The sequence below is a fragment of the Carcharodon carcharias genome, chromosome 16 (assembly GCF_017639515.1).
Source record: "Carcharodon carcharias isolate sCarCar2 chromosome 16, sCarCar2.pri, whole genome shotgun sequence".
NCBI lineage: Eukaryota > Metazoa > Chordata > Chondrichthyes > Lamniformes > Lamnidae > Carcharodon > Carcharodon carcharias.
In genome coordinates, this window is record NC_054482.1 from 90178385 (window position 1) to 90202383 (window position 23999).

General features: G+C 39.8%; 1 protein-coding gene across 1 annotated transcript in view; it reads right to left on the minus strand.

Annotated features, from left to right (window-relative positions):
- The window catches only part of LOC121289276 (CMP-N-acetylneuraminate-beta-1,4-galactoside alpha-2,3-sialyltransferase-like), a 651606-nt gene that overhangs the window by 19287 nt on the left and 608320 nt on the right, over positions 1 to 23999 (minus strand). Inside the window, exon 10 of the mRNA XM_041208545.1 lies at positions 13823 to 13969. Within this exon, the coding sequence (XP_041064479.1) occupies positions 13823 to 13969 (147 nt within the window). The remainder of the gene's footprint in view (positions 1 to 13822; positions 13970 to 23999) is intronic.

Genomic DNA, 23999 nt, shown 5'->3' on the forward strand with positions numbered 1-23999 from the left:
GAGAGATTTCATTCATTGTACTAGTCATATGATACCATTGCAAAAGCCAAAACTCAGATTACCCTATGGTTCAATAAATTCTTATTTATGATTTATTTTCAATATTTAGAATAATAAAAGAAATAGATAACTAAAGCAAAACTGATGGCTTTTCAAAATAGTAATAAGATGGAAATAAACTTTCCAAAGTGTATCTGGGGCTCCAAACTGAACTAAGTCTGAAAGACAATATTACCATGAAGAAAGAGAGCAACAAAGGAGAAAAGAGAAAGAAGAAAGAACTTGGATTTATATTGTGCCTTTTATGACCTCACAATGTTCCAATGTGCTTTACAGCCAATTAACTACTTTTGAAATGTAGTCATCGTTTTAATGTAGGAAACATGGCAGCCAATTTGTTTCCTTGCCTTTTTTTAAAAAGGGATGTCGGCCAGAACACTAGGGGGACCTCCTCTGCTCTTCGAATAGTGCCATGGGATCTTTCACATACATTCGATAGAGCAAACAGACCCTCGGTTTGACATCTCATTATAAGATGGCACATCCAACAATTCACTCCTTCAGTACTGCAATTAACTGCAGATTATATGCTCAAATCTCTGGCGTATGACTTGAACACAAAACCTTCTGACTCAGAGGTGAGAGTGCTGCCACCAAGTCAAGGCTGACACCTGAATTTAAGCAGGAAAACAACAGGGCCAAAAATTTTTCCTGCTCTGCAATCACAACATTTATTTTGAACTATATATCCATGTTATTTTAGACGAAAAGGATGCAACAAATATTTTCATGATTTATTAAAACAAGTATGTTATCATTTTTATTATTTTACTTTCCATTTCTCTTGATATCTCTGTAGGTGTGCTGTACCATTTCATGTGAAAGACAGTGGAATACTATATTCAGGTCACTGTCAATGCACTCCAGCTTAGTGTTGACAGATGCATTAAACTGGAATGGTGATGGGGGTGGTGCTTTGGTGCGGTGGTGGTACATACAGTTCTAATTCAATAAGAGGATGCTTAAAATTGGATGTATGTAAAATCATATATGGAGAATTGCATACTTAAAAATACTGCTTAACATTTCTTGGTACAGTGCATTAAAACATCATGGGTCCCAAATTTCCTCTATCTATATCTATTTTGAAGCAGTTTCATAGCAGACAGGAGGAGTAATTCTGCAATGGAGTCAATACACCGTCTTCTGACATTTACTTCCATTTATGGGTCCAGATTTTTGTGTAGGTTCAGGAAAACGTGACTTGCACACTTTTGTGGCTTCTGACATGCACACCTGACCCATGTGTATCTTAGCGTAGAACTTTTCTTTTCTCACGCAAGGTCTGGGTTCGCAGTACAGTTTGTGAGCCGCAATGGAGTGCGGGAAGAGTGCAGTGCAAAGGTGGGGTGGTTAGAAGGCCTGCCTCGGTTCTCGGACACAGCAACCCAGCGCTCCACATCATTTAAAGGACCCCTAAATCTTGCCCCTCACCCCCTACCAACCCCCTTGCCACCTCAGATCATCAATGGAACCTCCATGCCCTCAGATCCTCCATGCCCCCATCAAATTCTCCCATTACACCCATGCCCCCTCAGATTCCCCAAGCCACTTCCATACCCTCTCAGATCCCCTATGTCCCTTCCATGTCCCCTATGTATCATCCATTGTCATCCGTCCAATATCCATTATATGCAGTCCTCCAGAGCCATGCAACAGAAATGGGAATTATTTTAAATACAGGCGTAAAAAAAAATAAATCTGTGACAATGTAATAAAACTCTCACTCAAAGGTTTGTCATTGATACCACAAAAAAACTGTTCTCCATTGAAAAAAATTTAATCCTTTAAGTGGCCATTAATTTGTATAAACAAACAACCATGTACATCAAAATCACATCAAAGGCAGAGATGTTATTACAACCTTTTTAAACTGTCTGTTATTCCCTTCAACAAACCTGAATGCTCCAGCAGTTTTGGAACTCAGCCAAGAATTCATAATGGCCCATAATTATCAAAAACATTGTTGCAACAACAAGAGCCTGAAATTGAAAGAAAACAGATGGTGTCCTCTCCATTTTAAAAGGACATTGTCTATCAATGGAGGGGAGCAGGTGCTTAGATTGTTTTTACATTTCAAAAGTAGGGATTCTTTTTCCCGACAGACAGATCCATCTGTACATTTAAATCCCAGTACCAAAAATGGCAAGGAAAGTTTACCAAAACATTTTTCTGCACTTTTGAATGCATTATGGCACTTTTTCCAATGGTGAAGTACGGTAATGCATGTCAACACTTATATGAGGGTAGTCAATGTAATGGTTAACTTACTTTGCAGGACAGAGTTCTATGATGAATCACTGCATTAAAAACACATCTACCATTACAAAACAGCATCTAATAGTGACTACTAAAGTGTCAAAACACTTTACAAGTACCTTTCAGAATGTACCTGGCTCCTCAACAGGCTTCTGCAGTGGTCATGAACTCTCCAAGGAGGTGCATTTTTTTAGGGCTTACAAAACCTGCATCAGCACATGAAAGTAGTATGCGGGAGGAAATACAGGTTTCCAGCGGTCCTCACAATGGGTCCCTGACCTTGGAAGAGTTGCATGTGCATTTTATACCCAAGGTGTTTCCATTCACATGGAAATGGAATGGAGTCAGGAAAGCACAGGAAAATTGTTTTTTTACAGCAAAAAAAACTATGTTCAGCATTTTGTGACCTGATTCACACCTCCATTAGGAAAAGAAATTCTGACCCATGGGATTTCTTGCCAGAAGTGATAGTGAATCTAGGCTATACCCATGTCTTGATAGACATATGTAAATCATGTTGGATAATGCATTATTCCTACTTAATTTCATAGCAAAATTGGACACCTGAAAATTTGTGGTGTTCCTGGCATCTTCGTTTGATAAGTATTTGGTGCTGGTTAGTTAAAAAATAAAAGGGACACTTTTCTTATGAAAATTAATTTCAGAGCAATAACTTGAACTTGGCAATGCAAAGATGGGAAAATAAATTTAAATGCATGTTTGTTTTCTTCAGCTGGTTCTGCCGGTCAGTCTGTGCAGTGGAAGGTGCCATAGCCATTTTCCTTCCTTCCAGAAATGAACTGCCAAAAAGAATGCAACGTGTAGTGAAGCTCACAATGAATTTTTAATCAGCCTGACTCCTAGAACTTTAATGGAGTCAGAGTGAAGTTACAGTCCCACTTTGGCATACTTACCTGATGAAATCCAACCACAGAGGAAAATCTAGGCCCATTAATAATTCTTAAAATCTTTGTCACTGGGTCAAAATGCTGGAATTGACTACTAGCACCATTGTAGGAGTATCATTGTCACAGTAGGAACTTAAGATGGTCCACATCCAGGGATAGGCAATATATGTGGCCTCAGCCACACAATTCACATCTTGAAAACAAATATTTAAAAAAGTAGCTAATGTAGCTCATAATTGCTTAGATTTTTTTCCCCTGGTGGTATTGGTTCTAACAAATAAGATATCAAGATACAAGTTAAATAAAAATATTCTTGCCAAGTCTTGGATGGAGTGGCATCAGTTGCTAATCAATTAAAGATCCACTTACAATTGGATGAGAATGCTTAGGCCAAATTAAGCATGTTGGTGACCTGAAACAATAACCTTTGATAGATGTTCTGGGAATAAAAGAGATTGATCTAAGAGTTATAGTTAGGGATAATGATGTAGTGAAGGGAAGCAATAATGGGCATATTATAGGGAACTAAATGTCATAACAAAGGGTGCAATAACTAAAGAGGATATGATTCGCAAAGGAGCAATGCAATGAGTATTGTAATAAAGAGAGGAGTGTGTTACAGAGATATTAGCATAACAGGAAAGGCATTTATTGAGAAGCTGTGTTATATAATTTACTTAACACTCTGGGATCATAAAGTAAAATGAATGTTATACTATGAAACAATGTATAATATAAGACTTGGTTAGAGTGGAAGGTTTTGGCTATCCATGTTGTATAACACAGAGTAAAGATGGAATGGTTACATAAAAGCATGTGTTCAAACTTGGGACGTGAAACTGCTTTACCAGCACAAATTTCCAATTGCTTTCATTTTTTAAATAGCAGACAGTGCATCACAATCTTTGGTCAGGTTGGTTCATTGATTTAGATTGCTAAAAGTTGCATTAATGTAAACAGAGACCTCCAATAATCTGAGCAATCTATTTTTGCGCCATTGTGAATTTTCATGTATATCTTAGTTAACAGACCAGTTTGAATGGAAAATTGTCAAATGATTCTTTACTGATAAAAATGATGTTCCTGTTGAGATCCATAATTGCATATCTGTATTTATTAGGATATTTTCATATGTGACATTTCCAATTGAATTTCTGAGTGTGATATTGTTAAACCCATCTGTAAAGCTGCCTTCAAAAAATGTAGGGGTTAAATGGAGATCTCCAAAATGATACTGGAGTTCTTGCAATTTCTAGTGGTGCTTGATCAAACAGAGGGATCATTTTTGACTCCCTGCTTGAGGGAGAATATTGAATAGACTGACACCAAACCTGACACAAGATGACAGAAGCAAATGAATTTGCCTTGCCAGTAACATCCACTTTGTCCTTCAAAATTAAAAAGATTATATTTCTTCAGAAGTAGTTTTTCCAAAGTGTAATTGACCCCTTAGAGCTTTTTTAAATATGTATTTATAGAAAGTATTTGTAGTATTTGCCAAACCTTTGTACTTAATCTTTCTTTATGCAAACATTTTTGTATTTTTTAATTTTCTTTCTGACTGGTAAAGGTTGTCTGTTTTTCTGATTTCTAATTTGTTAATTTTGGCTTTACAATTGATCATCTCACCAACTACATTTCACAGAAATCAACTAATTACATTTTTTCTCCTGAATCACCAATCATGTTTAGTAACAAACAAATGAAAAACAACTGAGCATCCAATCACATTCTATAAATTTGACTAACTGCATTCTTCAACTAACAAAATACAAACAGCCACCATGTTCATTCCTGTGTTATTAAGTCTTTAACCCTGCATACTTTTCAAGGAACAGACAAAGCTGCCTTATTACTTCCCTGTCTGAATGAGCATTGGCTCAGCCTTGTACTCAAGGCAAAGTGAAATTGTAATTGTGACGCAACATGGCCCTGGTGTTGTGCCACTGGAGGCTGAACGGTAGCCACGATGAGGCAAAGAGAGTTCAATTCATAAACAACTATTAAGCAATGCCAAAGGACATGCAATGGTTGAAAATAAATTTATTACTTACAATAGCTTATGAACCTAGGGCAGAATTTTGCCCTCGTCTGGCGGGCTTGGCGGGGCTCACGATCGGGGCCGGACTGCGATTTCACGCTGGTGAGCCATTAAGGCCCGCCCAACGTGAAATGTGTGCTGCAGTGCTCAGCGCTGGCTGTGTGGGGGTGTGAGGAGGAGGGCAAGAGCGAATTTCGCCATGCGTGCGGGTGCATGCTGGAAAAGCTCCCTGAAGCACTGAGCTGCAGAGATGAACAGTTTTGAAAATAAAAAATAACAATTTTAAAAATGTTAACAAACATGTCCCCTGTCACATGAGCAGGGACATGTTAGAAATTAGGATGAAATTGTTTTTTATATTTTAATGATGGATCAAAACCTCATCCCTCCCGTGGATGATGAGGTTCACAAAGATACGCAAAGGGCCACCTTGCCTTTTCACCTGCATGCCAACTGTAAGTTTGGGCGGGCAGCGAAAAATTTAAATCAATTGGATTGTCAGTGTTAACAAAATGGAGAAAGGATCTGGAGATATTTTCACAATATGATTCTGAAGACATTCAAAAGGAATATTTATTTAATCATCAGTGGGCATGCTGCCAACTCCCGCACGTGCCTGCCAACCGAAGTATTGTGCGAGTGCGCGATGATGTCGGGATGCTTGCCCGGCATCATCGCGCATCATTTTATGCTCAAGCGGGTCAGGCCCGTGCCCGCCTGTTCAGTGAAAAATCCTGGCCCTAGTCGTAGTTTCATATCCTGGCCTGAATAGCATAGCATGAGAGATAATGTTTAAAAAAGAAAGACTTGCATTTATAGCAGCTTTCATGACCTCATGGTGTCCCAAAGCTCTTTACAACCAATTAAGTGTTATCACTGTTGTGGAAAAGCAGTAATCAATTTGCGCACAATCTCCCACATCAGTAATGTGATAATTAACAAACAATCCATTTTAGTAATTAGGGATAAAATGAGGGATACATATTGGCCAGGATAATAGAGACAACTTCTTTACTCTACTTTGAAATAGTGCTGTGAGATCTTTTACATCTGCCTGGCAGGGAAAACAGGGCCTTGGTTTAACATCTCAACTGAAAGACAGCAACTCATTATTAACAATATCGTATTCGTTCAGTACAGCACTGCAGTGTCTGCCTAAATTTTTGCACTCAGGTCCTGTATTGGGACTTGAACCTGTGACCTCCTACTTCAGGAGGCAAGAGTGCTACCAACTGAGCTACACCTGCTACTACACAATACACATTTCAGCCATTCTGTAGACCATGGTCAAGGTTAACAAAATAGAGAAAGGGTCTGAAGTTAATACTTTCATAATATGATTCTGAAGAAATTCAAAAGGAATATTTATTTCACAACTTAGAAAATGAATAGCATATCTTGGAATTCGTGAATAATTCACTTCTCAAAACTGTGCAATCTACTCTTTCAAAGGGTTCGCAGTTTCATAGCTGAACGTGCATTTATTTTATGTGACGTGGTCACAAGTGATTAACTGGAGTAATATAGAGTGAACCACACCTCACAGGGTACAGTTACAGCCTTGCAGTATCTGACCTTCAGGGAGTCTAAGAGTGATGGTCACAGTCACTGTAATATACTCTCTGAACGAGGTACATCAAAGAGTTTCAAAGCTGGAGCTGAAACTAAAAAGAATGATGATTTAGCATTCTCTAAGCACCTGTTTGTTCTACTGAGTTATAAAGGTTCCTCATACAAATCTGTTTTGTTTTTATGTTACTGTCTTTGATTTAAGATTACAAGTAATGTAAGCTGTTCAAAGAAAGAATACTATGAAACTCCTAAACCCTTTCAAGTGGCTGTAGTCCTTCTGTTTGGGTCTTTTGTATTTAACTCTTCAACTATTGCAGCTTTTAAATAAGTGCTTAGTCCCCAACATGTTACAGAACGGATAATGAGATTTCAAAAATCTAAATATTACATTATATTGCAGGTTTAGAGGAATGCAGACATTTCCTCGTTCAAATTAATTCATGATTAGCTATGCTACTGGCTATATTTTTAAATTTATATTAAATATATATTGCTGAACTTTTTCTGCTTTCAGGCAAAGACACACTGGGGAATAGGTTTGTATGTCCACCAAACTCTGGCTCTAGCACTATAAACAATAATGAGATTAATGTATAATTTCATACTTACGAGTATATGAGGCAATTTGATGAACTGTAAAACTAGTTGAATATAGTCAGTATGAATTTTTGTAGAATATGTCAGAGTTAAATATTTTTTAAACATTTGCACAAATTAAAGGATTACATTAAGAAATGTACTGATTTGATGTCCTGTATTGATAAGGGGAGGTGCTAAGCAAATGTAGGCCATTCCCGATAGCAAGTTAAACAAAATGGCCACAGTTAAATCATTACCCTGCTCTTGCATGTACTTTCTCGAGGTTGACCCAACAGTGACACTGGCAGAGTTCTATTAAAGAATCAACTGCTTTGCTTCTCAACTAAGAAATGATTCATGCCACAGAGATGAGCTAGAGAAATGGGACAAAATAAAAATTGTAAATAAAAAGCAAAATATGTGAAGGTTTTGATTATTTTGGTTTAGTGATAGGATACATTTCTGCTGCCTAACAGAATACATCCAAGTATGTCACTTTAGTTGAACTCTCTGTTCGGAGACTGAAGGCTCCAGTTCTTAAAGCATATAATCTAGGTTGACTCTTTTTGTGCATTGTTGGAGGTACTGTGCTTTCAGTGATTTTTATAGTGTACCTGTATATGCAGTATCTAGATCAAGTACTAGAAGACATTAAACTGAGGCACCATATATGTGCCCTGGTTGTCCAGGCAGATATTAAACACCTGTGCAAAAAAAAGTCAAGATTTCTCCTCAGCACCCTGGAAATGTCAACTAACACCAGAAACAGTTTAACTGGTCTTTCATTTCATGTTATTTGTGGGAGTTTACTCTGTGAAAAATGGCTGCCCCATTTCCCTACATAATAAATCACAGCACTTCAGATAACCAATTGTTGGTGAAGCACTTAACATTGTTTGAGGTGTGATGAAGTATTTTGTGAATGCAAATCTCTTCCCTTCCACCATCAGTTGCCACATTTTTGGTTTTCTCATTACAACTCCTCCCACCATGATTAATCTACTTTAGCAATCAATCTGCTTTTAAGAGCAAAATTTAATACTACAAATCACTTGACATGAAATTCCTATAACCCATACATTAAGAGGGATTATCCAAAGCTGGTGATTCCTAAATTTCCTGATTCTTAGTATTTATTATGGTCCTGGAAACCCTAAATTTGTGTATCAACACTAACTGAAGTGAGATAATCAGGATGTGGCACAGAAAAGCATCAAGTTCATTTGGGTGAGGAAAACTATGATGGATCATATATGACTCTAAGCTTCACTTTCAGTGATTTTTACAGTGTACCTGTATATGCAGTATCTAGATCAAGCATTTCCAGGTTAGGTTAATTAGAGATCATAGCTCCCCCTTGTGCTGTGTGACAATGCACCTTCAGTTCATAAGCAATGGCAGCATCAACATACTCCAGGAGCAGAATCTTCTGCATCAATCTGAGCTTTGATTCGATGGGCACGCACCGGAGTCGGTTGCACGCCTGCCAAACTGTCAAAGGCCTGTTAAGGCCATTAAGAAACTAATTAAAGTAATTGTCATGGCTTAAGGTTGGTGGGCAGGCGAAGAGCCCAGGCGGCCTTCGCATTTTTCATGGAACCTCATCCACGGGCGGGATGTGGTTTCATGAAGGGATTATTACTTAAATAAAATATGTTATGGAAATTCATAAACATGTCCCAACTCATGTGACACTGTCACATGAGGGGACATGTCAGAATAATTTTATTTTTTCCATGTTTATAACTGAATTTAATCTCCCTGAGGCAGCTCCGTGCCTTAGGGAGATTGCTGCGCTCTTTTGCGCACATGCGTGTAAGAGCACAGGTTCCGACTATCCCTCCTCCCCCTGCCCGCACAGGTAGCACTGCATGCTTCCAGCTGCGTGTCAGGCTGGGCGGGCCTTAATTGGCCCGCCTACTTAAAATGGCAGCGCGCAGCCAATCGTGGGCAGTGATCGGTTCCGCGCCGGCCCACACCCGCTTCTGACCGGCCCGCCTGACGGGGAAAAAATTCTCCCTCAGATTCGATTCCCTCCCTCAATGCCTTCCTCCCAACCCCCCCACATATATATGTGTCTATATACAACCATGGAAGTACCGCAACTCATATCAAGTTTCGACTATTGAAATATCGACTTATCTGTTCACTATAATCTATTCTGTTAATGAAAAAACAATTGATCTGAAAGCAAACCAACACATTTACACCAATGGAACAAAATTGGAGTGCTATCTAACAAAACAAATAGAATATTAACAGAGTCCTGTAAAGGAAGCTATTTTTGCTATGCAATTTACCTTATTCTCCATATTCCCTTTCTCTGGGCTCCCACTAAATGCAATTGTCAGCTAAAGAGAACAGGCTGGGCCCAGCTAATTGTATAATATTTACATTTGTAAGGATATCCCCTAAAAACACTGCCACCCTAAGTGGTGCTGAATATGAATTCTTGCTGATGAGAAGCAGGGGTAGACAAGATTATTAAAATAGGAGGGAAGCAAAAGGTATGTTCCTACAGGGAAGGATGAGCGGATTAGAAAGAAATTCCATAATCGCTTAATATTTTTTCTATTAAAAATGGTATACCGATCTATTTTTCTAGTGATAACAAAGTGCAAATTGGCCTCTGCTTTACAAATTAAATCTACAGAGTGAAACCTAAGCTGTTATTTGACCTTTACAACGGACCTATGTCCATGTATGATCCCATGGGATTGAACAGTTATCATACGACATCAATATTAATGATGGGGAAATCGTATCCCTCCCACCAGTGGGAACATCTTGCCAACTCACGAGAAAACAATTAGAAATGCATTAATAATTCATTTCAGCTGCCAGGTGGCTTTTATGCCATCAAATTAAAAAAACAACTAGAACACGTGTTGGAGAGTAAGGGTTTGCCATGACTTGGGAGTATTGAGTTACATCATCTGTTGAACAACCAGGTAACTCCAGCTCGTACTGCACAGCAATCTGCTGTGCATGTGTGAGCATTAAATTAATGGTTTACTATAAACAGACGATTCCTAGTCAGTCTGGAATAATTCCAATTTTGTGAATTAGTAAGATCCTCATCAGCTGATGGGATTTCATAGTGTTATTTTAAGATACATGGGATAATCCCAGAATTTGGGCAATGTATTCAACCTTTCAGGGTGAATGGTCTCATTCTGGGTTAACCCTTTCACAACAACAGCATTTTTTCTGCTTCACAAGAAAACAAAATCTTGAAAGTGTTATTATCTGTTGAGTAACATGAAAATGCTTAAGATATGGATAGTAAATAATCCACTAAAACAAACAAGTAACACGCAGGTAGTATGTATAGTGAACATTCTAATAATATATACAAATAAGACGCATATTTTACTTAGTTTTCCAGCAAAGTTCAGAGAATATAATTTTATTCAATCAGACATGACCTTTCTATTTACTCACTACTTCAGATCCTAGTCACAGGACTTGCTCTGCGACTGTGTGGAGGACAGGGTAATTTAGTTGATAATGGCAAGGATATTCCACAGACTCAATAAAGAGGTATACGATGTCCTGGCTGAATAGTCACATCCAAAATGAAATTTAAAGAGAATTAAAGGAATTACATAGTTGGGTTAGAGTAGGATAGATAATTTAACATGAATAAGTGCAAGATGCTGGATGTTGGGGCAAGAAATGTAGGTTACAACTGATGTGTCTACTGATGGATAAGAGAAAAAAAAATGGTGCAATAGCTATTTAGTTGTTGATTATTGAATGTTAAAATGCATACATAGCATAGATGCAATCAGGCTATTCAACGAAAATCAGAATTGGAGGGGTGAATGAGAATATAAAATTAACAAGCTAAAACTGAAACTTGCATATTTTGTCTTCTCCATGTAGAACTGAAGATACTTGGAATAGAATCTCATCAAAACTGTTAATGTTGTTTTGATTTAACTTCATTAAAAAGGTGGTGAATAAATAATTATTTAAGAACAGGACTGAAGGTTATAAGGATATGCACAAACATCTATGAACATATATTGTACGATTCTCAGTTATTGGAACAATAAGAAATCTAACTAGATATCAGCAGAATCATGTAGGCTGCAATGTTAGATTTATGATTTAATTTTTCATCCAACTGGTTCTATACGAAAGGGGGGAATTTTAGGGTTTCATTTGAGATTATAAATTTTGCCAGGAAATAAGTACAGAAGAGTCCAGGACTAAAACAGATTATGCATTGTTTATCATAAGGAATGGAGTTCAATGTGCGAAGTGATCTTCTCTCATTCCATAATGCTTTGGGCTCTTAAAATACATGGCTTTCCCTGATAAAGCTGTCACATTAGATGTCTGCTAATGGAAGTTTCCAGTAATGACTTAAGAGTTAAGTAACTTAATGCAATTTGTGATACTGATTCTTGGCCCTGGTTATCAGGGTTTTATTGGCTCTAAGATTTTATTGGACATTTATCTGAGAATTCTGGGTTTTACTATTACGGGTACCAGCAGTATTACTAGTACTGATACTTCATACTGTTTACTCACTGATACTGAAATTTATTCAGATGTTGATAGGAGTTGAAAGGGTGAAAATATACCAAACAAACTAAAAACAATTTTTTATGAGTGTGTCTCCTCCAAGGAAGATGTAGCAATACCCAGCCATTAGCACTGTAGGTGCATCTACATTACATAGACTGTAGCGGTTCAAGACAGCATGCGACTGCCTCCTCAAGGGCAATTAAGGATTGGCAATAAATGCTGAATGTGCCATCCCAGGAAAGAATTAAAAAAAAACCTTGCTAAAGAAAACTGTAAATATGAAAAAGCTCTTATTCAACTCAATTTCTTCTCAAGTGACTAACAAATTGTTAACATGCACAAAAGTTGCTTTTCTAATGGAAAAAGGACCACAATGCAGTGAAAAATGTATCAAAATGTTCTGTCAGTCTATGCTATCATTTTTTAAAAAACTATGATTTAAATGCCTCTGACTGATAATAAAAAAAAGGCCTGGCTTTGTCCCTTAAAAAAACTCTATCTGCTTCCCTACATTGGTTGACAGCAATCTGCTTGGAATTGAAATGAGGAGCTGTTCTTTCCTTCCCATAAAGTTGTCTATTGTTAGGACAGCTGTGGCAATTATCAATGCTTCACTGAGTTTCAAGTACTAACAGGTTTCAGCTCTATGGATGCTCCATTCATCTGAGAATGAATGACAGTTTCAAGAAGTTGTAATAATGGACTGTACCTTCCATGTGGTTTCTTTTCTGTTGACATAAGCCAATAGCATTACAAGTATTAAAAGTTTCTTTTCCACAGGGCAGAATGCAATTTTTTCTCTCAGAATCAATGATATGGAAGCTTTTATTAGATATTGAGAGGTTCATTTTTTTCCCCAAGGAATGTAAAGTATTTTCCATTGATATTGTATGAAATCTGACTGAACATAGTGCAAACTGGGTGAGTGGCAATGAAGGGGCAGAGGAATGGCATGACCTGAAGGGGTGATAGAGGTGTTACATGGGGTGATAGAGGTGGCATAGGTAATCTGAGAGGGCATGGAGGATACATGGGTGCATAGAGATGGCATGGGCTGGCATGGGGACTGAACGAGAATTGGGGGAGTTCAAGTACAGTAGGGAGCTGGGATACTTTGTAGGAGAACTGAGGCAGACCATCTAACAGCCCCGCCTCCGTACTTACACTCCTCCCGCATTGGTTCGTGGCTGGCAAACTGCACGGCGAACCTGACCCCAGTGTGAAAAGACAAAAATGTCGTGTGAAGTCACACATGGGTCAGGTGTGCAGTTTGTGAGTTGTGAAAATGCGCAGGTCAGGTTTTCCCGAAAGCAGAGGAAGATTTGGCCTGATAAACATATCCCAGATGGTGTACAATGCAGAACAAATTTCAGAAGAGGCTGAACTCTTGCCTTAACTCACAAGTTATTCTTGATTGGGACATTGGTAGTAATAACAACTGGATTCATATAGCACCTTTAATGCATTAAAACATCATAAGGTACTTCACAGGTGCATATGTAACAAAATCTGACAGAGCCATATAAGGAGATATTAGAACAGATGACCATTCGCGTGGTCAAAGAAATCGATCTCAAAGAGAGTTTTTAAGGAGGAGAGAATGGCGGAGAGGTTTAGCAAAGAAATTCTTAGCTTCGGGCCTAGGAAGCTGAAGACATGGCTATCTTTGGTGCAGTAATTAAAATGGAGGATAGTAAGACTGAATAATGTGGCACTGGCAGGTCTTGTTTCTTCTAATGGACAGGTTTTTAAAGTTAAAAAAATCATCCACATTTGTGGTCCACCTTGCAGATGAAACAGGTATAGATTGTTGTTAAAATAATCCAGAGAACAACAGCTTTACAAAGGGACTGAGATACCTTACCTCTTTGATGGCTGACATCTTAACATTCTCATAGTAATGAAGAGGTGCATTTGGAGCATTCATATCATAGCCAAACCCAGCCACTGCCACTTCATCGCAGTTGTGCAATGCCATTGTTATTGCCACTGTACCTAGTGTTGGGATATTCTGTAAGAAAAATAAAATATGCAGAATTAAATACATAAAGCAAGGGAACAAAACCTTGGGGGACTATTAATTGGGAAATGTGGACTCTTTGTTAATCTTGAGAAAGCTATTTTGAAATACCTTGAACCAAAGGTTCTGGATGAGATAAGGATGGGAATGTGGTTTCAAATGTTTTTATTCTTCTCAAAATAATACCTCCAATACTGTAAAGGAGCATAGTTAGCTGTGCACCATGAATTGTGAAAGTCTTCTGAGGAAGGTTGACCTGATATTGTGGTATAGAGTAGTAAGGGAGAGTTTGTGCCGATATCTCTCCATCAACTGAAAAACAAAGCTCATAGACTGGATTGAGTATCAGTCATAGCTCACTGTTAGCATTCTTGCCTCTTGAGTGAGAAGGTTGTGTGCCCTTCGCCAGAGGGAAGAGTAAATAATCTCGGCTGACAAGTTTGAGCAGCACTGAGGGAATTTGCTTTACTATCGGGGGTGTTATCCTCCAGATGTAATGATAACCTCCTGGGAACTATAAAAGATACCATTTTATTATTCAAATAAGAGCAAGGGAGTTCTCCTGATATCCTGGCCAACATTTATCCCTCAAACAACATCATTAAAACAGACTTAATTGCTGTTTGTGGGACTTTGCCACTGGCAAATTGACTGTCATGCTTCCCTACATTACAACAGTGACTACGACTCAGAAAAATGTACTTATTAGTTGTGAAGTACTTTTGAAACATCTAGAGGTTGTAACATATAAATGTAAATTATATTTTCCAGCACCAAACTTCCCACAACCTGACATTAATTGACCTAATTAGATGAGCAGTTTGGGAAACAAAATAATAAATTCAACAATTGCACACACCCAGTAGGCAGCGAATTTTTCATTCCCAAATAATTTTGGCATTGGACAGCTTTTCGCTGCCCTGATTGGCTCGGCTCTCAGTGACCTGATTGGCCATTCGGACAGAACACTCCGATTAGATAATCAGGGATTCCAGGGACATGCTCAGTTTGAATGCTGTTGCGGTGGGGGCAGGGCCATAAAATGTGGTGAGCCATTCAAAAGTTCACGGGCTTCAGCAGGACTATAAAATCCCACTGGCCTAAAATTCTGCGTGTACATGTACACGCGTGCACGTGAGTGAGTGAAAAAAAAGGCACTATGGTCCATATTTTCCCTACAATGGAGAGACTCTCCATCATGGTGAAAATCCTTGAAATAGCTGGAAGTTCTAAGTCCCATCCCTGAACAAGACATGTTCCATTTTTGCAGGGGCAGGACTAGCTTTGGGCCAGGGTTTATGCATGTGTGATTCACAGAGGCAGCTGCCCACTTAAATCACCAACTGCCTCGAAGTCTGAAACTCGAAGTGTGCAGATTATACCAGGTAACAGAAGATCTGAACCTAGAAACAAAGGAGCACAAGTAGGCCATTTGGCCCTTTGAGCCTGCTCCATCATTCAAAAAGATCATGGCTGATCTGGTTGTGGTCTCAGCTCCATTTTCCTTCCCCCCCACACCACCCACCATAACCAGCAACTCCCTTGTTTAACAAAAATCTATCGAACTCTGCCTTGCATAAATTCAAGGACCCGGCCTCCACTACTTTCTGGGGAAGAGAATTCTACAGACCAAACCATACTCTGGGAGAAAACGCTTCTCCTCATCTGTCTTAAAGGGAAGACCTCTTATTCTTAAACCATGATGCCAATTTTAGTCTCCCCTGGAAAGATCCTCCTGGTATCCACCCTATCAAGTTCCCTCAGGGTCTTAAATGTTTCAACAAGATCACCTCTCAAACTCCAAAGGGTAGAGGTCTAACCTGTTCAACCTTTCTTCATCAGGCAGCGCCTTCATCCCAGAAATTAGTCCAGTGAATCTTCTCTGAACTGCTTCTAAACCGATTATATATTTTTAAAAAAAGACCAAAACTGCACACACTACCCCAGATGTGGTCTCACCAAGGCCTTGTACAGCTGTAGTAAAACTTCCCTACTTTTATATTCCATTCCTCTTGCAATAAACAACAACATTCCATTTGCCTTCCTAAACACTTGCTGAACCTGCATACTAACTTTGTGATTCATGTACCAGGACATCCAGATCCCTATGTACCACTGAGTTCTGCAATCTTTCTCCACTTAAATAGTATACTGCTTTTCTATTCTTCCTGCCATAATGAACAAGGTCATATTTACTCATTTTATGCTCCATATGCCAAATTTTCACCCACTCAAACTGTCTATATCCCTTTGCAGACTCCCCACCTCTTCTTGACCACTTACCTTCTGACCAATCTTGGTGTCATCAGCAAATTTAGCTACCATACATTTGTTCCCTTCATCCAAGTCATTGTTATGGATTGTAAATAGTTGAGGACCCAGCAATGATCCCCGTAGAACTCCACTCGTTACAGCTTGCCAATCCAAAAAAGACCCTTTTAACCCTACTCTCTGTTTCCTGTTAGCCAGCCAATCTTTTATTCATGCTGAGATAGTTTAAGTAAGTTATTTGGGTGTTAGGAATGAGGAATGTTTAAGTTTGATTTGTATTTCTGTATTTGTGTGTTAAGAAAAGGAGAAGTTGAGTTGTAGTTTCACTTTAAAAGATGCCTGCATTTTAATGAAGATTTTATGAAGGGGAGTTCTTGAAGGGGAGTTAAAGCAAACAAGGTAAATAAAACTGCTGTTGCCTAGCAACAGGGGACCAAAGAGAGGGATCCACTGAGACAGAAAAGTAGTTTTTTTTTTCAGTTGAAGCAGTTTCAATTCAGTTGAAGCCAGGTTTCCAGAGAGGCTGGACAGCAGAGGGACAGATAGCAAGTGCCAAACTAAAGTTGAAGCCAGCTGCCAAGAGAGGCTGGACAGGAGAGGAAACTACAGAAGCAGGTTCTAGAAACTAAAGAACAAAGTCCCCAAATCCAGGGGAGGTGTACCTACACCACATGGACTGCAGCGGTTCAATAAGGCAGCTCACCACCACCTTCTCAAGGGCAGCTAGGGATAGGCAATAAATGCTGGCCCAGCCAGTGGAGCCCACATCCTGTGAATGAATAAAAATAATCCAAGAGGACAATCTAGTCAAAGGACAAGGACAGGAATCTGGAAAAGGTCCTTTTCTGAGGAAGTGAATGTAAAGAACAAAGAGGAAGGCTCCAAGCTTCAAGCTTAAAAAGAAGAAAGCTGCAGGATGCAGATTTAAAGCAAGAGGCATGCGGGCAACCAGAAGGTCCAAGGAGACAGTTGAAGGTCTTTACTAGTAACTCTTTACTATGGGCATGTGAAGCAATGGTGTTCTGTTGGCATGGCTGAGTCAGAGAGAGAGAGTGCGTGGAAGAAAGTTTGAATGCACACGGTGATCCAGGAGAGAGGAATTGGAAGGAGAGTTTGAAACCTTGGAGGTGGACCCTTGTGGAAGACGTCTGAGAGAAAGCATTGTTTGGGATAAGATTCCATAGTGAGTTCTTTGAGAGCGGAGATTGGAAACCCTTGTGTGAAAGATGAAATTCAGTAATACCGGTTGGCTCACAGTGTGACAAGCATCTGTGGGGTGGCATCTGTCACTTAGTTTCAGTGTGTAGTGTCTCCAACCACAGATCGCCTGTTGGTTTATATGGACTATGTACTTATTGTGAACATTAGAGTATGAGATATCTTTGGTAACTTGTGTTATCCTTACAAATCTGTATGTATCTGTGAAGATGTAGTTATGGGTGAAGAAGTATTGTTATATAGTTCATCTCTTCTTGTTTAATAAATGTTATACTTTTGTTAGAAGTTCATCAGCTGACTCCTGTGACTCTGTTCAGTAGCCACTCTCCACGTCTCTAAACAGAAAATAAAAGTTAGGATCTATCAAGCCGAGTTCCACCCTGAGATCTGGCTTGTCCAGGAGTAACATCAGTTGGGATTATAATCCCTACACAATATGCTCTTATCTTGTCAGGTAACCTTTGATGTGGTACCTTATCAAATGTCTTTTGTAAATCCAAGTACACCAGATCTGTCAGTTCCCCTTTGAATGTTACTCCACCGTGAATGTTACTTGGTCAAAAAACTCCAACAGATCAGTTGTACACGATTTCCCTTTCACAAAAACATGTTGGCTCTGCCTGATCAAATCGTGATTATCTAAGAATGCTGCTATAATGTCCTTAATAATGAAAAGCAGCTGGTGGTCCCCCAGAGCGGGACTGGGAGGCAGCACAAGAAGAGCCGTGGCCTTGGTAAGATTTAAAAGTAGCGGAAGCTGAGAATCAGAGTGGCGATTTAAAAAGAGCAGGAGTTGAGAGTCAAAGCGAATGGAGACTGAAGAAGTTGAATCCGAAAGTAGGGTCCTGAAACTAAATAAAGGGAACTACGAGGGTATGAGGCGTGAGTTGGCAATGATGGATTGGGGAATCTTACTAAAAGGGTTGACAGTGGATAGGCAATGGTTAATATTTAAGGAACAGTATGCATGAATTACAACAATTATTTATTCCTGTCTGGCACAAAAATAAAACAGGAAAGGTGGCTCAACCATGGATAACAAAAGAAATTAGGGATGGTATTAGGTCCAAAGAGGAGACATATAAATTTGCCAGAAAAAGCAGCCAGACTAAGGATTGGGAGCAGTTTAGAATTCAGCGAAACTGGACAAAAAGATTGATCAAGAAGGGGAAAATAGAGTATGAGAGTAAATGTGCAAGGAACATAAAACTGACTATAAAAGCTTCTGTAAATACGTGAAGAGAAAAAGTTTAGTGAAGACAAACATAGGTTCCTTACAGTCAGAAATGTGAGAAATTATAATGGGGAGCAAAGAAATGGCAGAAAGAATTGAACCCATATTTTGGTTCTATCTTCACAATAGAGGACACAAATAATTTCCCAGAAATGTTAGGGAACCAAGGGTCTAATGAGAGGGAGGAATTAAAGAAAATCAGTATTAGTAAAAAAATGATGCTAGAGAAATTAATGGGGTTAAAGGCTGAAAATCCCCAGGGCCTGACAATCTACATCTCAGAGTACTAAAGGCCCTGGAAATGTTGGATGCATTGGTGGTCATCTTCCAAAATTCTATAGACTTTGGAGCAGTTTCTACAGATTGGAGCATGGCAAATGTAACCCCACTATTTAAAAAAGGAGGGAGAGAGAAAAAAAAAGAATTACAGACCAGTTAGTCTAACATCAGTATTGGGGAAAATGCTAGAGTCTATTATAAAAGACGTGGTAACAGGATACTTGGAAAGCATTAACAGGATTAGACAAAGTCAGCATGGGTTTATGAAAGGGAAACCATGCTTAACTAATTTACTGGAGTTTTTTTTGAGAATATAACTAGTAGGATAGATATGGGAGAACCAGTGGATGTGACGTATTTGGATTTCAAGAAGGCTTTTGATAAGGCCCCGCATAAGAGGCTAGTAGGCAAAATTAAAGCATATGGGGTTGGAGGTAATATACTGGCATGGATTGAGAATTGGTTGACAGACCGGAAACAGAGAGTGGGAATAAATGGGTCTTTAACCAGGTGGCAGGTGGTGACTAGTGGTGTACCGCAGGGATCAGTGCTTGGGCCCCAGCTATTCACGATATATATATATATAAATGACTTGGATGAAGGAACCAAATGCAACATTTCCAAGTTTGTTGACATCACAAAACTGGGTGGGGTTGTGAGTTGTGAGGAGGATGCAAGGAGGCTTCAGGGTGATCTAGACAAGTTGTGTGTGTGGACAAACACATGGCAGATGCAGTATAATGTGGATAAGTGTGAAGTTATATGCTTCGGTGTGAAAAACAGAAAGGCCAAGTATTATTTAAATGGTGATATATTGGGAAATGTGGATGTACAAAGGAAACTGGATGTCATTGTACCTTGTACAATGAAAGTATATAGGCAGGTGCAACAAATAATTAGAAGGCAAATGGTATGTGGGCCTTCATTGCTAAAGGATTTGAGTTCAGGAGTAGGGATGTCTTACTGCAGTTATACAGGGCCTTGGTGAGACCACACCTAGAGTACTGCATGCAGTTTTGGTCTTGCTACCTAAGAAAGGATATACTTGCCATAGAGGGAGTGCAGCGACGGTTCACTAGGCTGATACCAGGGCTGGCAGGACTGTCATATGAGGAGAGATTGGTTTGACTGGGCCTATATTCACTAGAGTTTAGAAGAACGAGAGGGGATCTGATTGAAACGTTTAAATTCCAACACGGCTAGACAGACTGGATGCAGTTGGGATATTCCCCCTTGCTGTGGAGTCTAGCTCAGGGGCCACAGTTTCAGGATATGGGGCAGGCCATTTAGGACTGAGATGAGGAAAAATTTCTTCACTCAGAGAGCGGTCAACCTGTGGAATTCTCAACCAAAGAAGGCTGTGGAGGCTGGGTCACTGAGTATATTCATGAGAGAAATTGATAAATTTTTGGATATTAGGGGTATGGAGAGAAAGCGGGAATATGGTGTTAAGATAGAGGATCAGCCATGATCACATTGAATGGTTGAGCAGGCTCGAAGGGCTGAATGGCCTACTCCTGCTCCTAGTTTCTATTCTAGCACTTTCCCTAGGACAGATGTTAGGCTAACTGGCCTATAGTTTCCTGCTTCCGCCTCCCTCCTTTCTTTGCCAATTCTTTTAGGACCTTAGGATGCAGGCCATCTGGCCCTGAAGCCTTATCAGCTTTTAGATCTAATAGTTTTCCTAGCACCCTTTCCTTGGTAACGGTGATTGTAATACGTCCATGCCTCCCGATCATTTCTTGGTTTTCAAGAATCTTTGGGAAGTTCTCTAAGTCCTCTGCCATGAAGACAGACACAAAATACCTGTGCAAAGCCTCCACCATTTCTTTGTTTTCCATTATCAATTCCCCAGGCTCATTCTCTAGAGGACCACCATGAGCTTTAGTTGTAGAAGATTTTACTATCTGTTTTTATACTATTAGCTAGCTTTGTCTCATACTCTGCTTTCTGCCTCTACTATCTTTTTAGCCATTTTTTGCTAGTTCTTAAAATATGTCCAATCCTCTGACCTACCACTACTTTTTGCAGATTTGTACAGGTTTCTTTCAATTTAATACCACCCTTAACTTCCTTATTTAGCCACGGATGATACTTCCTTCTCAAAGAACCTTTCTTTCTCACTGGGATAAATCTTTTCTGAAGGTTATTAAATATCTCCTTAAAGGCCTGCCACTGCAACTCTACTGTGCTACCTTTAAACCTAGTTTCCCAGTTCACCTTAGCCAACTTGCCTCATACTCTCATAGTTACCTTTCCTTAGGTTTAAAACAATAGTCATGGACCCACCACTTCTCCATTTCAAACTGAACATGAAATTCTATCACATTATGATCACCCTCACCTCGAGGTTTCTTTACCATGAGATTATTGATTAATCCTGTCTCATTGCACATTACCAGGTCTAGAATAGATTGCCCCCTTGTGGGCTCTAGAACATACTGCTCTAAAAACTGTCCTGAAACCACTCTATGAACTCATTTTCCAGGCCTGCTTTGCCAATCTGATTTTCCCAATCTACATGTAGATTAAAGTCACTCATAGTTATCATGGTATCTTTCTTACAGACCCCATTAATTTCTTCCTGTATGTTCTGTCCTACAGTACAACTACTGTTAGAGGACCTATAAACTACTCCCACAAGTGACCTCTTAACTTTACTATTTCTTATCTCTACCCAAACTGATTCTACATCTTGCTCTTCTATGCTAAGATCTTCTCTCAGTATTGAACTAATGACAACCTTAATTAGTAGAGCTACACTGCCACCTTTTCCAGGCTTCCTCTCGTTCCAATATGTCAACATTTAGGTCCCAGCCTTGGTCAGCTGTCAACTATGTCTCTGTAATGCCTATCACGTCATACATATTTATCTCTATTTGTGCTAAATCATCCCTCTTGTTACAAATGTTATGTGCTATTCAGATACAGGGCAAGAAACTCTTTTTTTAACCATTTTTGGCTTTATCTGCTGGTGCACTCTTATGATCGTATGCTCTGTCCCTTCCTGTCACACTCTAGAACTTATTACCCAAATTGCTGCCCACCTCCATTACTTTATTGTTTCCTTTTACTTTATATATCCTCTCACATGGTCTCTTCCCACAATATTTAATTTAATGCTCTTTTTACCACCCAAGTTATACAATTTGCAACAACACTGGCATCAGCATGGTTCAAGTGTAGACCATCCCAACGGTACAGCTCCCACTTTCCCCAGTACAATTATTTACAATATATATTAATGATTTGGATGAGGGAAGTGAATGTACAATCGCCAAGTTTGCGGATGACACAAAAATAGGTGGGAAGGTAAGTGGTGAGGATGGCACAAAGAATCTACAGAGGCATATCGACAGGTTAAATGAGTGAGCAAAAACTTTGAAGATGGAACATAATGTAGGAAAATGCAAGGTTATGCACTTTGGCAGGAAGAAGGCAGGGGCAGAGGAGCTGAATATTATTTAAATGGAGATAGATTGTAGAAAGGTGCAGTACAGAGGGATGGGGGCTCCTCGTGCATGAATCACAAAAAACTAGGATACTATTTCAGCAGGTGACAGGGAAGGCAAATGGAATGTTGGCCTTTATTTCAAAGGGAATGGAGTATAAAAATAGGGAAGTCTTGCTAAAACTGTACAAGGCACTAGTTAGACCACACCTGGAATACTGTGAACAGTTTAGGTCCCCTTATCTAAGGGAAGATATATTGGCATTAGAGGCAATCCAGAGAAGGTTCATTTGGTTGATCCCGGGTATGGCGGGATTTTCTTATGAGGAGAGGTTGAGTAGGCTAGGCCTGTACTCATCGGAGTTTAGAAGAATGAGGGGCGATCTTATTGAAACATATAAAATTCTTAGGGGGCTTGACAGGGTAGATGCTGAGACTTTGTTTCCCCTAGTGTGAGAATCTAGGACCAGACGGCATAGTCTCAGAGTAAGGGGTCGCTCATTTTAGAGATGAAGAGGAATTTCTTCTTTCAGGGGGTAGTGAATCTGTGAGATTCTTTGCCGCAGAGGGCTCCAGAGGCTGGGTCATTAAGTGTATTCAAGGCTGAGATAGACAGGTTTTTAATCAGTAAGGGAATCAAGGATTATGGGGAAAAGGCAGGAAAGTGGAGTTGAGGATTATCAGGTCAGCCATGATCGCATTGAATGGCAGAGCAGATTTGATGAGCCGAATGGCCTACTTCTGCTCTTACGTCTTATGGTCTTATGCAGAGGAGACTGCATTGGGAGCAGCGAACGCAGTAGACCAAATTGAAGGAGGCACAAGTGAAATGCTGCTTCACCTGAAAGGAGTGTTTGGGCCATTGGACGATGAGGAGGGAGGAGATAAAGGGGCAGGTGTTGCACCTTCTGCAATTGCATGGGAAGGTGCTGTGGGAAGGGGGTGAGATGTTGGGGGTGATGGAGGAGTGGACCAGGGTGTCCTGGAGGGAACGGTCCCTACGGAATCCCTAGGGGGTTGTGTGAGGGGAAGATGTGTTTGGTGGTGGCATCATGCTGGAATTGGAGGAAATAGTGGAGGATGATCCTTTGAGTACAGACTGGTGGGGTGAAAAGTGAGGACAAGGTGAACCTTATCATGGTTCTGGGAGGGAGGGGAAGATGTGCGGGCAGTGGCGCAGGAGATAGGTCAGACACGGTTGAGTGCCCTGTCAACCACAGTGGGTGGGAAAGCTCGGTTAAAGAAGAAGGAAGACATGTGAAGTACCGTTTTGAAAGGAGGCATTATCGAAATAGATGCGATGGAGGCGAAGGAACTGAGAGAATGGGATGGAGTCCTTACAGGAAACGGGGTGTGAGGAGCTGTAGTCGAGTTAGCTTTCGGAGTCGGTGAGCTTGTATTGATTATTGGTGGACAGTCTATCACCAGAAATGGAGACAGAGAGGTCAAGGAAGGAAAGGGAAGTGTCGGATATGGACCATGTGAAGGTGAGAGAGGGGTGGAAATTGGAAGTAAAATTGATAAATTTTTCCAGGTCCAGATAAGAGCATGAAGCGGCACTGTTACAG